This window comes from Cyprinus carpio, chromosome A8 (genome assembly GCF_018340385.1).
Source record: "Cyprinus carpio isolate SPL01 chromosome A8, ASM1834038v1, whole genome shotgun sequence".
In the NCBI taxonomy this organism is placed as follows: Eukaryota; Metazoa; Chordata; class Actinopteri; order Cypriniformes; family Cyprinidae; genus Cyprinus; species Cyprinus carpio.
In genome coordinates, this window is record NC_056579.1 from 6,475,113 (window position 1) to 6,492,741 (window position 17,629).

At 35.9% G+C, this 17,629-nt stretch overlaps 1 protein-coding gene across 5 annotated transcripts in view; it reads right to left on the reverse strand.

The window, feature by feature from the left end:
• LOC109107090 (disabled homolog 2-interacting protein-like) overlaps positions 1–17,629 on the reverse strand; it is a 90,060-nt gene that overhangs the window by 65,482 nt on the left and 6,949 nt on the right. For 2 of the 5 annotated variants that reach the window (XR_006160629.1, XM_042761803.1), the window contains exon 4: positions 12,744–12,804. The exons of 2 other annotated variants lie outside the window; for them this stretch is intronic. Coding sequence is in view for 2 of the 3 variants with exons in the window: in XM_042761803.1 (XP_042617737.1) it covers positions 12,744–12,804 (61 nt within the window). In the remaining variant the exon portion in view is untranslated. Of the gene's footprint in view, positions 1–2,611; positions 2,833–12,743; positions 12,805–17,629 lie in introns of those variants that run through there. One more of the 5 variants, XM_042761805.1, reaches the window with a different exon arrangement.

Consider the following 17,629-nt stretch of genomic DNA (forward strand, 5'->3'; position numbering starts at 1 on the left):
AAACAACAAAATAAAAATCAAAACAACTTGTGCTGATTTTCAGCAGGGAGAGTATCTGGGTAAAAGTAAAAGAAAGAAACAGATTTTGATACCTAACTCTACTTAGCAGAACATGACTATAGTGAAATTACAGTCTAGTTATAGAATGTGACTCAGGAAACAGATTTTACAAGTAATGTTCTGTCACATGCTTCATCTGCATATACACTGATTTTCAGTATGGATTGAAGCCAAGAGAAATATTGTGCAGAAGTACATAGAATTGATCAATCTGTGAGATATGGACCGCATCCTTTAACTATAAGGAGATTCTAATATACATTCATAAACACACACACACACACACACACACACACAAATTACCCTTCAAAAATTTGAGGTCATTAAATTTTTTTTATTATTATAATTTTTTTTATTATTATAAATTAATACATATATTCAACAAGGGTGTATAAAATTGATCAAAAATGAGAGTAAATACCTTCACATTGTTACCAAAAAAATATTTTTCAAATAAATGCTGTTCTTTTGAACATTCTATTTAAAGAATTCTATTAAAAAAAAAAAAAAAAAAAAAAAAAACATGGATCACAAAAATATTAGTTACCACAATTGTTTTCACCTGTGATAATATTAAAAAGAAATGTTTCTTGAACAGCAAATCAGCATATTGGACTGATTTCTGAAGGATCATGTGACACTGAAGACTGGAGTAAGGATGCTGAAAATTCAGCTTTGCATCACAGGAATGAATTACATTTGAACATATATTTAAATAGAAAACAGTTGTTCTTAATTGTAATAATATTTTACAATATGAATGTTTTAATGCGTTTTTGGTAAGCATAAGATTTTCACAAATGTGAAAAATTAAATCTTTTTTTGAAAGCAAACCTACAGTATGTGCCCATTCCTTGGGTTTTTATAATACCCAAGCTCCTCTCAGCCTATCAATCAAACAGCTATAATGCTATGACGGCCGCCCATCTAACATCACTCCCCTGAAACAAGACCACCACAGTGAAATGAAATGGAAAACATTCAAAAACAAACAGAAATAGAATGATAACTAAGCACTGTTTGTTGTTCTTTGAAGAACAATTACTTAACCAGAACAAGCTGCTGCAGTGTTTCCAATTAAAAGTGATGCAAGTGTGAGTATATAATGACACATTTATTTATTTTTTTTCATTTTGGGTGAACTCTAAGCACAAATGTAATCTGTAAAACAACAGCACATACTGTCCAATGCAGTAGCCAACTGTAAAAATGGCTTGTGGACGAGGATGCTTCAGACTCTGACATGTACAGTAACAGAGAATGGATGGTAAATGCTGCTTTGTGGTCTGTACTAAAGCGTCAATCACTGAGCAAGTCAGCTCTCATACTTCTATGAAACAGACACAGAGCTAAACTCTCGACTACACCCGTCTCTCGATATGTCAAGTCACAAAACTTCTTTGGTCTTTAATGGAGAAGTGCAGCTAAAGGCCTGACAGACTGCAGATTCCTTACATCAGCCATCAGCCTTCATTCACCAACTCTGCGAAACCTTTCATTTGAACGGTGCAGTGTTTTCAAGTAATGGATCTGCCATCAATTTGAGAAAAAAGAATACACAAGATCTTGTTTTTTTTTTTTTTTTTTTTTTTTTTTACACACTTAAAGTTTAGAAAAATACTGAGTGCACTCATAACATTTTGAAAGGCAGGAAACAGGAGATATTAAATGATAGGGTCGGCAAAAAAATAAGGTTCATAGGCTGACAAAAAAAAAAACCACTATTCCTACTTCAGGCTTATTCATAGTGAAGGTGAAGTGAATTAAACTTAGACTTTAAATTTATAACATGTCTTTTCAGTTTGCTAAAGTAAAAGTATAATACTTGTTTCTAATTATCAGCATTTTTAAAACATGGAAGTGGAACACACACACACACACGCACGCACACACACACACACACACACATTGTATATAGTCTGAAAAAAATAAGGATAATTTCAGATTTTTATATAATTTTAACTGGAAAAGTCCAAAACACTGACTAAAAAAAATAATATTTCTGCAGTTCGGTCTTGTAAATTGCCTAATTTTCTTTCTAGAAAACATCAGAGCAAATATTACATTTCACCAATTATTGTATGCCTCATTAGTTATCATTAAAGTGTGTTAATAGTACAGTCAAATATAGTATGGATGTCTGGCAACCTACTTATATAAGATAATTTTTATAAAATGTCAACAAAGTCCTGTCCCATCAAAAGTCGCCTGCACCTTTACTTGCTTTAAAAACAGAGTACCACAGCAAAAAAACTTCAAGTACAGAGCAACAAGAAGAAGAATATCTAAAACCTGGGCACCGTTTCACTCAGACACCAAATGCACACTTCATTCTGATTGAAAACTATAATCAGTCAAACATTTCTGTCAGTTCCTCACTGCACTTTCATTTCCATCACTCTTTAGGGCAAATTCTATTACGCGATGGATATTAAGTCAATATGATCAGACAATGAAAAATATCACAAACGCATAAGAGTACTACGGCACCCTCTGTAACCCCAGCAAAGTACTGTTTTTATCCAAGATAGACAGAGAAAGATGAAATCACCCTTGATAGTGGTGCGGCAGCGGCTCCATGTCCGAACATGCTGTCTATGCCTGGATCGGCCCAGAAGTCTGTAGTAGAACCACTTCCTCCCCAGAACTCTCCTCACTGCCCCTGACATGCCTACAGAATGACTGATTCAGAAACTGAAGGACGTCTTCACTTCAAAAACTTCTGTTGAACTTGATCACTGCCAGAGACGCAGACTGCTGCATCTGATTCTACATGTCAGGACTGCTGTTGAATGGCATGGTGTAGAGTTTTGAGGGAAGATTGGGGAAAAAACAAGGGGGAAAGTAGAGAGCCAGCTCCTCCCCACAAACAACTTCTGTGATCTGGGGATGAAAACTACAGTGAGGTGTGAATTTGGGTGTAAAATTACAGGGCAGAGATGTCTTGAGCCGCTCCAACATAAAAATAACTATATAAAATATGCAGATATTAGATTACAGTGATAATTCACCCAAAACTGAAAATGGTCTACTTACCTTTTATGATGTTACAAACCCAAATGTTATATATTTTTCTGAAAAAACTCCAAAGGAGACATTTTAGAGTTTAAACTTGTAGTTTTAATCCAATAGTAGTTCATACTGACCACATCTGTCAAAATTTTTACAATTTATGTAAATGATACATTTAGGTTTGTTTCTTACACAAATTTTATAGTAATGTTATGTTTTTTTTTGTCAGATATGGTCACTAAGTTGTCCACATTTTTTTCCCCCCATTATTGTCCTAAATTCAAAAGTAACTATTATTTATCATAGCTTTGTCCCCTCACCCACCCTCAGTTAAATATCCAATACGTTAGTATGTTTGCAGTGCTCTGACAAAGCATTTGACCCCATGACACTAGCTGGTGATATAATGAGATTTATGAGCCGCACAAGAACATCTCACCTCCCTGATGAAATTCTCGATTCTCCTGAGAAGCAAATGTCAACAACCTATCAAACGGAGATGAAAACCATTTTAAATAATGATTTATGTGCCCCCTTTAAAAAGAAATAAATAAAAATAAATTAGTTCTTTTATTGGTGTTTGTGCAAATTTGTGAGAAGACATGCTGAAGGTGCTTGCTGAAACAAGGTTGTATTATTGTGAGTAGCAAGTCGAGTGGAAAATGACGATATACTGCTAGTCTACCCGCCTCTTAAAGTTTTGAGACCGGCGGAGACGACAGCACGGAATAAAGCCCCGCATACAGCTTCCTACCTTGACTTAATATTATTATCCCTTATTATAATCCATTGTGACAGCAACATGTCGTCATGTTGTAAGACAACATCTGTGTTACAAACAGTATTGCTCTTTTTTGTTTTTAGCGTAGGCATACCAACAAGTCATTGCCATAGAAACCAATGCAGATATTGAGTAAATGAAAGAGCTCCATGGACACACAAACCAGAAGTGAGCAGTTGCGATACATAGTGTAGACAGCCAATCATTTAGATCGGATTCCAATCGGATATGAACAAAAATTGACAGTCTGAACAAGGCTAAAAGCATATATTGACCAGGACCTGTCAAGCTTTATTAAGGGGAAAAAAGTAGTCCAAACAGCTATGTTTCTACTAGTCTTTTGATAGCTTTGAATGTAAAGACAGACAAAGTTCTTGCACAATGATAATCTCAACCTCCACCATACCTCTCAAATATCAAATATGTGTAAAGTTGACATAAATGGCATTGGTTTGTATGGCCAAATATGTGGAGTTTGAATGGGTGTACAGTAAAGCTATCATATATGGACGGACCACTTGTATTGTAGTTTTACAATTATTTTTTCTTTCTTTCTGCACCTTGATAGCCTAAATGAGTATCCTAAATGAGCATATGAACACAGCAGACAAACAACATGAGGGTGATTAAATAATGACAGGATTTTCATTTTTGAGTGAACAATCCTTTTAAAACTTTACTCAACTTTTCATTACTCCAAAAACAGACTGACAAGCCAAAAAGTTGTAGATCAGCACAACCCGCCGTCGTCAGTGCTTCTCTGAAATGTAACCATCAAAAGCAGGCATACTTAGAACTGCAAAGTTAGAAGATTAGAGGGAATAATTGAATAGCAGAAGAGCTAAAGACAGTAACAGAAGCATCTCTCGGTGAATTGGAGCTGATGGATGGGGGGTTGACGTGCTGGCAGCTCGGTGACAGAATATTTCTCCAGTGAGGAAGAAGAGAACAGGTCTGTGGCATGCTGGGTCTTTGTAGAAGGGTGAGTGAGTAATGGAAGGACCCGAAGGAGGCGGTAGGAGCTACTTTCATTCTCTCCTGATGCTCAGACACTTGACCCCAGTGTGAACTTTCTCATCGAGAGAGGAAGAGAGGATAAGATGGAGAGGCTGGCGTAAATCTGTCTGCCTGGCTTCTCAGAAGAGCTCTGTGCTGGAATAAATGTGGGTAATAAGAGGTCTGATATTATTACCCTTAGTGCAGTTGCTACATGCCATCTGAGCCTGGTAGTCTAGCTAAAGAAGAGTATAGGGAAGTGCCATTAAGTCGAGTGATTATGGGGATAGATTTGTTGCATAATTCCAAATAAACAGATTATGATCCACAAATAAATGTAAAGAGATTAACAAAAATGAAACAAACAAACAGTATGAGATCCACAAATAAACCTTAAAGTTTCACAAACATGAATTAAATTCACAAATTAATAAAACACGATTTGCAAATAAAAAACATTCACAAATGGAAAAACATAGCTTTTCCTGGCATTGATTTGTGAATCGCGTCTTGTGCATTTGTGAATGGCTTTATGTGCATTTTGGATTTGGATCTCTGCGTGCAATCTTTGCATTTGTGGATTTTGAAACATTTCTAGCGTCAAGATGCTGACAATCCACAAATGCATAGACTCCACCCTCTGTCTGCTCAAGCCAATCAGATAACAGCCACACTTCTCTGACCAATTGTAGCATGTTCTGCTTTACATTCAGGGTGGTCTTGTCCTGAAATAAATTCATACATCTGTATTCGCTCAAATAGGAAATATAACGTCCATAAAAAAAGGGTACAGTAAAAGTGTAAAGATGTTTAAAATTGGATTTTGTTTGACCATTAGACTGTGTATCAAGCCAAGCTACAGTATTATATTTTATGTGTCTTTGAGCAGAAGGAAGGAAGTAGTGTCCAGTTTTATATAAATTACAGTGACCATATTAAAAATCACATAATTACTTCTTTCTATGATTCCTGCTTTCACCACACTCTGAAATGTTTACCTCTTTACTCTGCCAGCCCTTTAATAGCTCTGACCTCAGGAGGTGTGCACATCTACCCTGCACATGAACAGGCATCTAGCCTCAGAGCGCAGGAACACTGCTGTAAATATCAGACTGACTTCAGGGAGATGACTGACCGGTGTGCAGCAGGTAAATGCAATCAACATTTACATTTAGTAATTTTGCAGACATGCCCTCAGCTTCATGCCTTCAATCAAGACATGACTTCAGCTCTCTGCCCTCGGGGCTTCTTCATAGATTGCAAATTTGAAGGGAAAAGTGTTTACATGCAGTGCCCCCTTCTGGACCAAAGTGGTACTAAAAAAAAGAACGGAATGCAGTACCATTAGAGCATTCCCACAATCAACAACAGATCTTGAAAATGAGACAGGCAGAATGAGGACAATCAGAAGGACCTCAAGCTGAGGACAGGAACTCATGACAGCCACCGACACCACAAAATGCATTCGTCTGAAACAAAACATGTAATAACTTGCTCTTCCTTTGAAACCAGTCTCTTTTTATGTTGACATCCAATAGACAAACAGCTCTTTGGCTCTTCTAGGAAATACACATAATGTTCTTGGCCATTTTAAATGTTATATCTTTTGTAAGAGTACAGATTTCACTACATTAGGTGGTTGGGCAGTACAGAGAGATCCTTGTTTTTTGCTGCTGTTTGAAGTTTTGGATTCCAAGCTTTTACTAGAATGACTCCAAGGACAACGGCCAAAATCATCAAATAATGAACACCCATGACATTCTTTTTGTGATGATGTGACAATGCGAATTAATGAAGCAATGAAAACTAGGAGAACAAACACATTAGGCAAGATGAAGTCTGCCAAAGAAACAGAGTTCTGGACACCTGATCTAGACTGTTTATGGCCCTGAATGAGACTTAGAATGAGTCTAAATTATTGTGCAATTATTGCAACAACGCCAAGTTTGGTAAGAAATATTTTCACTGACGAATCAGCAATTACATATAGGTCTGAAACTACTCCCATTTGTATTGTCATTTAGCTGTGTGAGAACTATTTGGGTTATTTTTGCAATCATTAAAAAAAACTCACAGAATATGTACATGAGCTGTTATTATGCAGCTCTGACATTGACAAAAATGGGTACAGCAGAAAAGCAAGTGGGCACTGAAGGACCATGCATAATACAACAGATTTTGAAAGACCACATGGAAAAGACCTAAAAGTAAAATTCAGTAAAATGCATATTTATATAAAGACAGGGTTTTTTTCCCCTCAATGAAAATACAAAATTTTGATTAAAAATAAATTAAAAAAATAATATTTATATTATATTATATACTATATATAAGCTATTGATGTTAGTTTTGGACACAAATAAAAATTGTGCCATACAAATTAACAAAACTAATATTTTAATTGAAAACTTTTACATGGATGCACATTACTTTCTTCAACATTGATTAAAAAGCATCACAGGATGCACCTCATGAAGTTAGTTAAGAGCTCAAATATAAAATTTGGTTGGTTTAATATTTTGTCACAACATAACTCACGTTACTAAAAGGTGGAAAAAATAGCAATAATAAAGAATGAGTAGCTTTGTCCAAACTTTCAAATACTAGTGTATGAGCTCAAAAAAAAAAAAAAAAAAAAAAAAAACCTTTTTTTAAATTTCTCACTTTACTAAAGCAGACATTTTCAAAAAGAAACAGCAGCTATTTTTCCCCCCATTCTTTTGAGCTCAATATGTTCTAATAGAGCTCCTGTAATGTGAATATGAGGGGAAAATGGCAAAATGAAGGTAAAAAAAAAGTCAAAGGCAATGCTTCTGATCATGCTGTGATTGGTTATTACCCTGTCAATGCACAAATGCCCATCTATCATGCTCACAACCAGTCTGCAAATTGGCCTGAATGGGTGAAACTGGTAGAAATAGAGAGACTAATAAAAGAGTAAACAACTCACCCACTCAAATGGGTGTTTATAAGGAACCGGAACACAAATTTGCATTGGACAAAAAACACAACAGCAGAGAAAACTTTGCCTTTTTTCTGAATTCTGTTGCTCACTACTGATTTTACACTTTACAACAAAAATGACTGATCAAACCGAAAACTGAAGCAGATTACCATGAAACAGTGAAGCTTATAGAGTATTAACATTCCACTTCAACTTACAAGAAAGTGATGACAGAGCATCAGGTACTGTGCATCCAACTTGCCTCATAATCTCTGAGACAAGACTTCAATCACTGAGCTACATGAGGTCATGCAGTTTACTGAGGCTACTGGGTATTTGCCGCTTGTAAGTGGGCCGCCACTCTTGCAAGATCTGGACGTCCCCTGGAAGGCGAGAGGCCCTTGGTCACCAGACACCATTAACATCAAGCTCCTTGAATCCCAGGCAGTCATGCCACATTTCCTGCAGCAACAGTCAACAAGCTCATGAATCTCTTCCTAGACTAAAGACCAGCAGTTTCAACCGTCACAAGCACCAGCAAAAAGAGCTTTGGGGATTTCACACATCCCATGGTTATGTGAACCAGAGTCAAATATCTGCTTTTCATTTATCTCTAGGAATTACACAATCCCTGGGAAGACAAAGCAGTTTTAATAGAAGCTCTTGTGTGAGATTTAAAAAAAGATAGACACATTCCATCTGTTAATTAATTCAAAGAACTCTTTCATCACTTATTTCAGCTCTTTAACATGAAAAGTAAAATGGCTGTTAAAAAAAAAAAAAAAAAAAAAAAAAAAAAAAAAGTATAAAAGTAACAAATGGCTCATGCATAATTCATAATTTCACTGCATGATGAAGAGCAGCTGAGACATTCTATAAAATAACACATTTTGTGTTCCACTGAGGAGGGAAAGTTCCTCACAGGTTGAGTAAATGACAGAATTTATTTATGTGTAAAGTAACTCTTAGAAACAAGCAAACAATTCAATTCAAGTTTTTGTATAGCACTTTTTACGATACCAGTTGTTGCAAAGCAACTTTACAGAAAATTAAGTTTCTACAATATTTTGTAGTAGCTTATCAGTGGTGACTGTCAGTTTATGTACATATGGCAGAAATGTACGGAAAAATTATATATACAATTAAACAGCTGGTTCATTTCCAGTACATACAGCAGATAAAATGAATTTTGGCACTGGATTCAAAAATGTATTAAGACAAACTAATCTTACTGTATGTTCAATCACGGCCACGGCTGTTGCCTCCATTTTTGCAATTATCTCAATTAAAGAGAAGAACAACAGAACTAAACTAATGGCTGCAAAAAAAAAAAAAAAAAAAAAAGGTCAGCAACATGTTGTTCTGATTTGTTTTGCCCTTGAAGTAATTTACTTTTGGGTTCAGTTCCAGCAACAATTTGTTGAACTTGTAAGATCTCACATGTAGCACATTTCTGGTTTGACCCAATTTCAATCTAGTTTATTTTACATGTTCAGAAGACCTTAATCATAGACAAGACAGATGTTCCTAAAGGGTTTTATCCCCTGATAATCGACATATCTGTGTTGCAATGCAATTTTATATAGATGGTCTAAAAGCACTTTTTGCCTCAAATATCAAAAAGGTGTAACATCAACAGACCACCCACTTGTTTTTTGGCATATTACACATTTGGCCTAGTATAAACCCTTAAAGTTATAGTTCACCCAAACATTTGGTCATCATTTAGTTACCTTCAAGTCACTCCAAATCTGTATGACTTGACATTACATAAAATATTTAAAGGCAATTTATTCCAGATAATTTTACTGCAATGCGACCAATATCAATTTCTTAATATCAGTCCACTTGAAAAGTGAAACTTGAAATTTGTTCTCCACTAGAGTCAGTTGTTGTAAGAATTATGTGAGGTTACCCAAAACTGAGTCCTGCTGATCAACAGTATCAAATATAGTTTGGCTTACCAAAGGGTAGACACAACTGTTAGTGCCGCACATGGACTCTCGTATAACCCTGAGTACTAAATTTAATACTGTCTAGACTGGACTTCTCAAAAATCTTAGCACTTTCTGGCATGCTGTCTACTGTCCTTCAGTCTAATCTAAAACCGGAGGGTCTATCATCATCATGTCAGCAGGCACACACAAATACACACACATGCACACACACACTCAAATAAGCAGTGCTATTACATTAAGATCAGGTGTGATGTTACTTCAAACAGGAAATACATCAAAGAGGTGCATAAGTGGTCCACTTCTGTCTACAGGGGTCTTCTCCCTGGGGCAACCAGGGCAGGTTATGCTGAGCACTCTAAATTATGATCTATAAAATGGGCCATGAGAGGTATTTATAACCCTTAGATAGTGGATGAGACTGCATTTTTCAGACGAGTAAAAGCAATTCCACTGCAGCCGCCACAATATTTTCAAATATCTGTGCTCAGCTGCTGATATGCATCCTGCAGCACATCTCGGCAGCATTGCTCAGTTAATTAATTGGACTTTGGCTTTTCTCTTTTGCTTTGGTATGTTAATGAACGTCTAGCACAATGGACTCCATGCCATCAAAGAGCCACAGATAAAATATGCCGAACACCTGCTTGTTCCAACAGCTACACCGACTCTGCCAGGGTCTGCATTAAACCCCAACAATAGAGACGACGCTTTATTAATTCCATTCAGATTAACTACAAGTCCACAAACATGAGAACTGACAAGCATGAGTGTGTTAGACATATATACAGTACATATACTGTATATCATACTGTATATCATAGTAATTCATTAATTAAATGGGAAAAGACCAAAATCTGTTTAACTATGTGTCAATATTACATTTAAATATGTTTTAAATAAGGAATAAAATGTGGCCTTATCTTAAATTGCATTTCTTTAGTTCAGCCATAAAACTACATTTCGGTCCATGTAATGCAAATTCAAAAGTACATGGTCAGATGGCCTCTTGACCAGCCTTGGCCAAATTATGGACCAAATATAACACTGATAGCAAAAAGATGGCTTGGGTGACAAACAGCCTTTGCCTAGTCTAGTCTATTACACAAAAACAGGTCCTCAAATCTCCCAGAATGCTCAGCGCCAGGGCAAGCCTATATTTAACTTTGCACAAGAAAAGTCTTGTCTGTGATTTCGAAGCGCTGTCCTTTGCTCAGCTGTTGTCAGAGGTTGCCAGGAGACAGGATCAATAGAGACACTATATCAGCCATCACTGAAGCACCACAGCTTTATAGTTCTAAGCCGGGCTTGGAAAACCCTTCCTTTGGAGTAAAACAACATCCTGACAAAAAAGGGGAGGATACATGATGTAGGGGTTGCGATACTGTAAGCAAGGTGATATATTGGGATATTTCTTATTTTAGGAATAGGATATATTTTTAGGAAAGCTGTCATAAAGAACACACCACCATATGCAATAAATAAATAAAATTAACAATTATTTAACCAGAACACAGTGGGATCTGTATTTGCAGTATTCAGTCCCCCCACTTTTTGTGCAGTACAAGTCAGGGGGGGGGGTTAAGTGCTTGCAGGATCCTTTAGTTAAATGTATATGTATTTTATAAAAAGACCATATATATTTTTAGACCCTGCTTTAAATGTTCACATTTTATGTTTACAATTGTAACATACAATGTCATAACATTTTGATCTGAACAAAATAATTACATCTGCTTAATATCAATAAAGGGCTTGCAGAATTTCTAAAGAAAACAAAATCATTTTACAACAATTAAAATAAATACAGATGTTAAACATTCTTAGAACCTTTCCACTTGGATTTCACAGGTTTTTCAGTTTGTATTTATGTTCCGTGTGGAATTGCCGGGACTGACGCGAGCACTCCCCCAACTGCACAAAATGCCCACAACACGAGAGAAAGCTGCAGCTGCGCGGCAACCCTACTACCTGCCGAGCCCCACGCGAAGGCTCTTTCGGGACGGGACAAGAGGCTGAACCGAGGCTGCGCCCACACGATGGACGTTAAAAGCCCAAATGACAGAATAACAGCAGAAAAATGGAAAACAGAACAGAGACAGGACCATTTCTTCATTAGCCGATGCTAAAACAGCAAGGCCTGCTTCATAAAAAGTTAATTGCTGACAGAGCTAATATACACCCTTGGATTCAGAATTCTGCCAGCCAGAGAATAATTCCCATGTTTCCACACACGTTTACGGGGAGTTATATCTTTTTCTGCAGGAATGTGACTTCATAAGATGACTTAACACTATGTTACACATTCGAAATTACTGCTGGAAGCCATATTTCATGTCATTTTCATTAAATAAAGCATTAATAACAAATTATTGCACAAATTGTTATCTTTTCTAAAAATGCAAGGCAACTAGTTTGATGTGTACACTGTAAAACATATTCAGCCAAGTCGGAAATAAAACAAAGTTTATTGGAAAAAACCATTTAGTTTTTCTACTTCAAAACTTCAGTAAATAAATTCTTAAATTCAGTATTATTTAGTATAGTATGTTATACAGTATATATAAATATAATACGAATCATATTTTTAGTAGCTGTACTTGCACAGGGAATAACAGCATAAAAATGTAAATCAGAAAAGAGACAGGATCCCTTTGTTTATCAGCTGATCCTAAAACAGCAAGGCCTGCATCATAAAAAGCTAAAAGTTAATTGATGTTATAAAATTGTTTCTCTCTTTCACTATAGTGCCCTGTCCCAACTAAGACCAAAAAAGATCATAGCTTGGCCCATTTTATGATTCGGACTCCTCAACAGCCTATGCGACATTACATAACCAAAGTGTGGGCTTAAAAGAGGGCTTAGTGCACCATTTGGGATGGGGCCCCAGATGTCCCTTACTTCCTGTTTGAGCCTGAAGCATACGACATGCTGTTTAAAAGAAAGCGGGCCCTACATCTCATCTTTTTGGAGCCCAAAAACAGCTCCTTCTCACCTTGGTTGCCCCCAGGGGACATCTTAGAAATAGGCCAGTTTCTGAAGCAGGTCACCCCGTCCTGTAAAGAGAAGAATCAGAAACAGAGAAGACGACACACAAGCTGAAGGACTCAAGGATGTGTCCGGCGCTATCTCAGCTCCTAACTGAGAAATACAAACAAAACCGGCCTGTTACATCCATCTGTGAGCTGTTTTGCCTCCACACGGTGGTGGAGATTACCACAAGAATTCTAAAGCGGCGCTCAGGCCTGCCACATTGTGACCCTCCCACTTTTGGAAAGAAAGGAGAATGAAAGAGAGGGAAGAAAAGGAGAACAAGAGGGACAGTGGTTATTTTTTTCCATTTTCATGAGCATTTAGGGGCCTAGTAACAGCACTCTCTCACTCTCATTCTGCACCACCATCTTTTGGGTAAACAAGCCCCCTTTGGAGAGCTGAATTCCTCTGGAATGTCAGCCAATCAGAACACAGGCTCTAGGGAGTGTGTTATGGGAAGACCTGCCTCGGCTCTGACTCTTTAATCTCACACACTACACAACACTTTTGAAATGGCTTTAGATGCTATTATATACAGTGTAATTAAGCAGTCAAAATTTTTTTTTTTTTCATTTACAGTTTTATTATATTTATAGCTGAATAATGACACTGTTGTTTTCAGTAGAGTTGCTTTACAGATAATATTGAACTGGTTTCATAACTGCTGAATTTTGTAATATTAGGTAGTTATTTTCCTGTTTATTACTGTGAAGCTGCTTTGACAATCAAATTGTATTCAGTGCTATATAAATAAATATGACTTGACTTTAATGATCATTTGAAATGTGCTATATCTGTGCTACAGTATTGAAAAAATTCTAATAATAAAAATAAATAAATAAATAAAAAAAAAGGTTTTTGGAACACGTCCCCCATATGTAATTTGTCAACCAAACAAACAGTCCTGCCTCAAACTCACACTATTGGTTAAAAAAAAAAGAAAAGCACACAGTGTTTACAATCTGGGCAAACCAGCAAATTAAAAATCAAATCAAAATCAAAAATCAAATCAAATCAAATATTAATTACAAGCTCAATTAAAAATGTTATTTATTTTATTATATTTGTTTAATATATTGGCCTATTTTACTTAGACTGATGCTAAAAAAAAATTAAGAAGTCATATTTATTGGCCGATACAATCGTGACTGCTGATATGTGGATCACTGCTACTAGGCTTCATTATAACTGTAAATACATTTTCTGTTGGTATTTACAAACTGAGGGTTGAGTAAACATTTATTATGGTTATCTGGATGCCAGAGATGGTGTCGATAGACACACTATAAGTTGTAAATAACCTGGAATGTTCTTTAAATAATGTCTGGCATACTGATCCATGCATCAAAAGAAAAACGTAAAAATCAGGCACCCAGCACAGAGTTTGCTGATTGCGCAAAAAACACCACCTTCAGTGACATCTGTTTCAAATGACAAGTTAAGAAGTGGAATGAGTAAAAACACGCATCAATCTAATGTGCAGAAAGGGGGATGGGTAAAACAATGTTACCACGGTGATAAAAGCTCCGGTCACCGGACATCCTAGCAACAGTTTCAACGCTTCAGCAATCTGTAGTTCAGTGAAGATAAAAAGCTCAGCTCACAATGTGCATCTGCTTTAGTTCATGCCACCTAAAACCCACTCTCAAGGGTTCATATTGCACTACAGCAATAAAGGACATCAAATTAACAGAGTCTGAAAGCTGTCTGGACGCCCAGATATATAATGTGCGTCATGCAGACTGGACTGGTCATACACGACACATATAACATTTGCTCTTTTAGCTGTTAGTATCATTGTGAGCAAACTAAATAAAAGTAGTGATACTACTAACACAAAGGCAAGAAACATCCCCAATCCATTTTGTTGTTGCTGCCAGATGGTTGCCACCTGGTCGCAAAATATCATCAAATATCATCACAATATATAAAGAAATAATTATGTTCACTATATACAATAACGTTCAAAAGTTTGGGGTGTGCAAGTAAAATTTGTTGAGGTTATAAAGTCTCTTATGCTCACTAATATGCTGATTTGATGCTTCAGAAACATTTTTATTATTAATTTTGAGACAGTTATGCTGCTTAATATTTTTTTTGTGGAAACTGTGAAGATTCTTTGATGAATAGAAAGTTGTTTTATTTGAAAAATAAATATTTTGTAACATTATAAATGTATAAATGTCTGTAAATTTAATGCATCTTTGTATTAATTGTATTAAATTATTACTTTCTTTAAAAAACTTTGGAACAGTAGTGTGTGTGTGCTGTACATATATACCTTGTGGCCGTTACACATCAGTTATCTTTGTCAAATCGAAAACAAAAGATATTTTTCAAAAGGATAGCTAAACTAGTTTTGCTAGTTTCGCAGTTACTTGAATATGATGAATAGCTTGTAACTATTCTAAAGTAGCTTTCCCAAAAACGGTTGTGATCATAAAATGAGCTCAACAAACAGACAAGTGACTAGACGTATACAGTTCTAGTCTAAACATCCTACTAAAATGATAGAGTTGGGATTTGGACAGCTGCTGTTACTGACACAAAGGCACTTCTGTGAAGCATGTGAGGTCAGAAAATCGGTCGGATGTATGACAACCAGCTGGGCCAAGTTCAAATTCAATGGAATTCTGACTTCAAATGCAATATGCCCACATGGATTTATGATGGCTCACATGTCAAAGACTCTTCACAAAGAAAACACTCATTATCATTTATGAAATGTGCTAAGTATGGACAGTGGAAAAGCTGTATGGAAAACGTCACAAAAGTATCTCTGCAAATCACTAACAATGACCTTATCATCCAGGTCCAGGATTTGGAGACTGTTCCACCCACCTACTCCTGATTCTGACGCATTTTTACAGCTGCCCTTTTCCAAAATGTCCTTTGCTTTAATGGGAGCCATTCAGGTTTCATTAAAGGTCAACTTTGTGTCACTTGAACTTTCATTGAGAGCAGAATGTAAACCACGGTAGTAGCCATCATAGGCATGGAGAGACACATGTCCCATATTCAGATTAGTGGTTGACCAATATGGGTTTTTCCAATGTTTCATTCTAAAATTGTTACATTTGATCTCTCCAATTCTGGTGGTGATATTCTTACTATAAAAACACTAAGAACATTGCACTAAGAAAGTGATCATGCTATTCTAATAGCTTCTGAACATGGGAGTTAAAAAAAACAGCAACATGAGTTTGGCAAGTAAAATTAGATCTGAGTTCATCTTTTTGATAGCATAAAATATCTACAGAGGCAGATAACACCTTTAACTCTGTTAAGTTCATAGCTCAACGTGTAATCCCCTTTCTAAAGCCATAAAAGTCTATCTTAAAGTGATTTGCCCTACTATAAAACGGGCAGCCTAAAATACAGCCTCAGTGCTGAAGCGCTCTATTGTCTTCCCTCCCGATTAATCCCAATAATAATTCATTCTTTTAATACTATGCAATTAGGGGAGTGCTGTTCCCTAGTCTAAGGCCTGAATAAAGACTCCAGTTGACTACCCTCTATTATCAATTATGACTAAACTGGGATATCCCACTACTGAAAAAAAAAAAAAAAAAAGAAAATCCAGCTTACCCAAGTCATAACTGAAATAACTGTGTTTAAGGGATATTTTCAAGCTAGTCTAGAGTATTATTATTTTTTTTTTAATGAAAACAGATTTAGATTATATCTGTGATTCACTGTTGCTGTTCATTTGTACATGAAAGGGGTCAAATTCTACACATTGCACCCTTTCTCCTGAACTTGACTTTGTACTCGACCATTTTCATTTCTCTGTCTGATATTTACAATTAAATAGACTATTTTAATTACTTTTGAACCTTCTATTCAACATAAAAATCCTGTAAAAAATATTAAGCAGCACAACTGTTTTTAACATTGATTTTAAGAAAAAAAAAAGTAACAAAATCAGCATATTAAAATGATATCTGAAGGATCATGTGACACTGAAGACTGGAGTAATGATGCTGAAAATCCAGCTTTGCCATCACAAAAATAAATTACATTTTTAAATATATTCAAAAAGAAATTGTTATTTAAAATTTTACAATAATGAAATTATATTTCACAATGATACTGTACTTAATATATTTTGATAAAAAAAAAAAATGCAGACTAGGTGCATATAAGGGACTTCTTTAAAAAAAAAAATAAAAAAAAAAAATAAATAATCTTACCAACCCTAACTGAACAGTACTGTAAAAAAAAAAAAAAAAAAAAAAAAAAAAAACCTTAAGTTGCCCAAAGATAATACACTAACTACAGTTTAAAGCTGAAGTGTGTAATTTCTGCACACCACTGTTATTACCAAACAGGTTTCCCAGTCATTCTCCTATTTGCCATGTATGGGCTGCATCGTAAGACTAAGTAGATCACAGAAACTATTGGCACCAGTGGTTTCAAAGATCTACTTAGATTTCTGATGCTTTTGGGAAACACAACCCAGGTCAGGTTGCTCTAACAAACTCAACAATGTTTCAGTAGCACCACAATGAGACAGAGTTAACAGTTTTCAGGGAAATCAACCTACAAGTAATTTAATTATAGCGGTCTCTGCGAATTAATATGAGACAGGAGACATTTTTCTGAAAGAATAGCAGGAGGTTACTATAAGATATCATGCACTGAAAATAGCTTGTTTGTTACAGCAGAAATGTCTATTACTGGGTACATCACACACATTGTGTGTTTGGAACACAGCCAGTCCACATGACATCAAATGAAAAGGATAAAAGGCCAAAACAGAATGTTGCAAAAAATATTTAACAAACATAAGCAGGACAATATGATGCTTTGCTGTAACAATGGCGAGCACTGACCAAATGAAACATC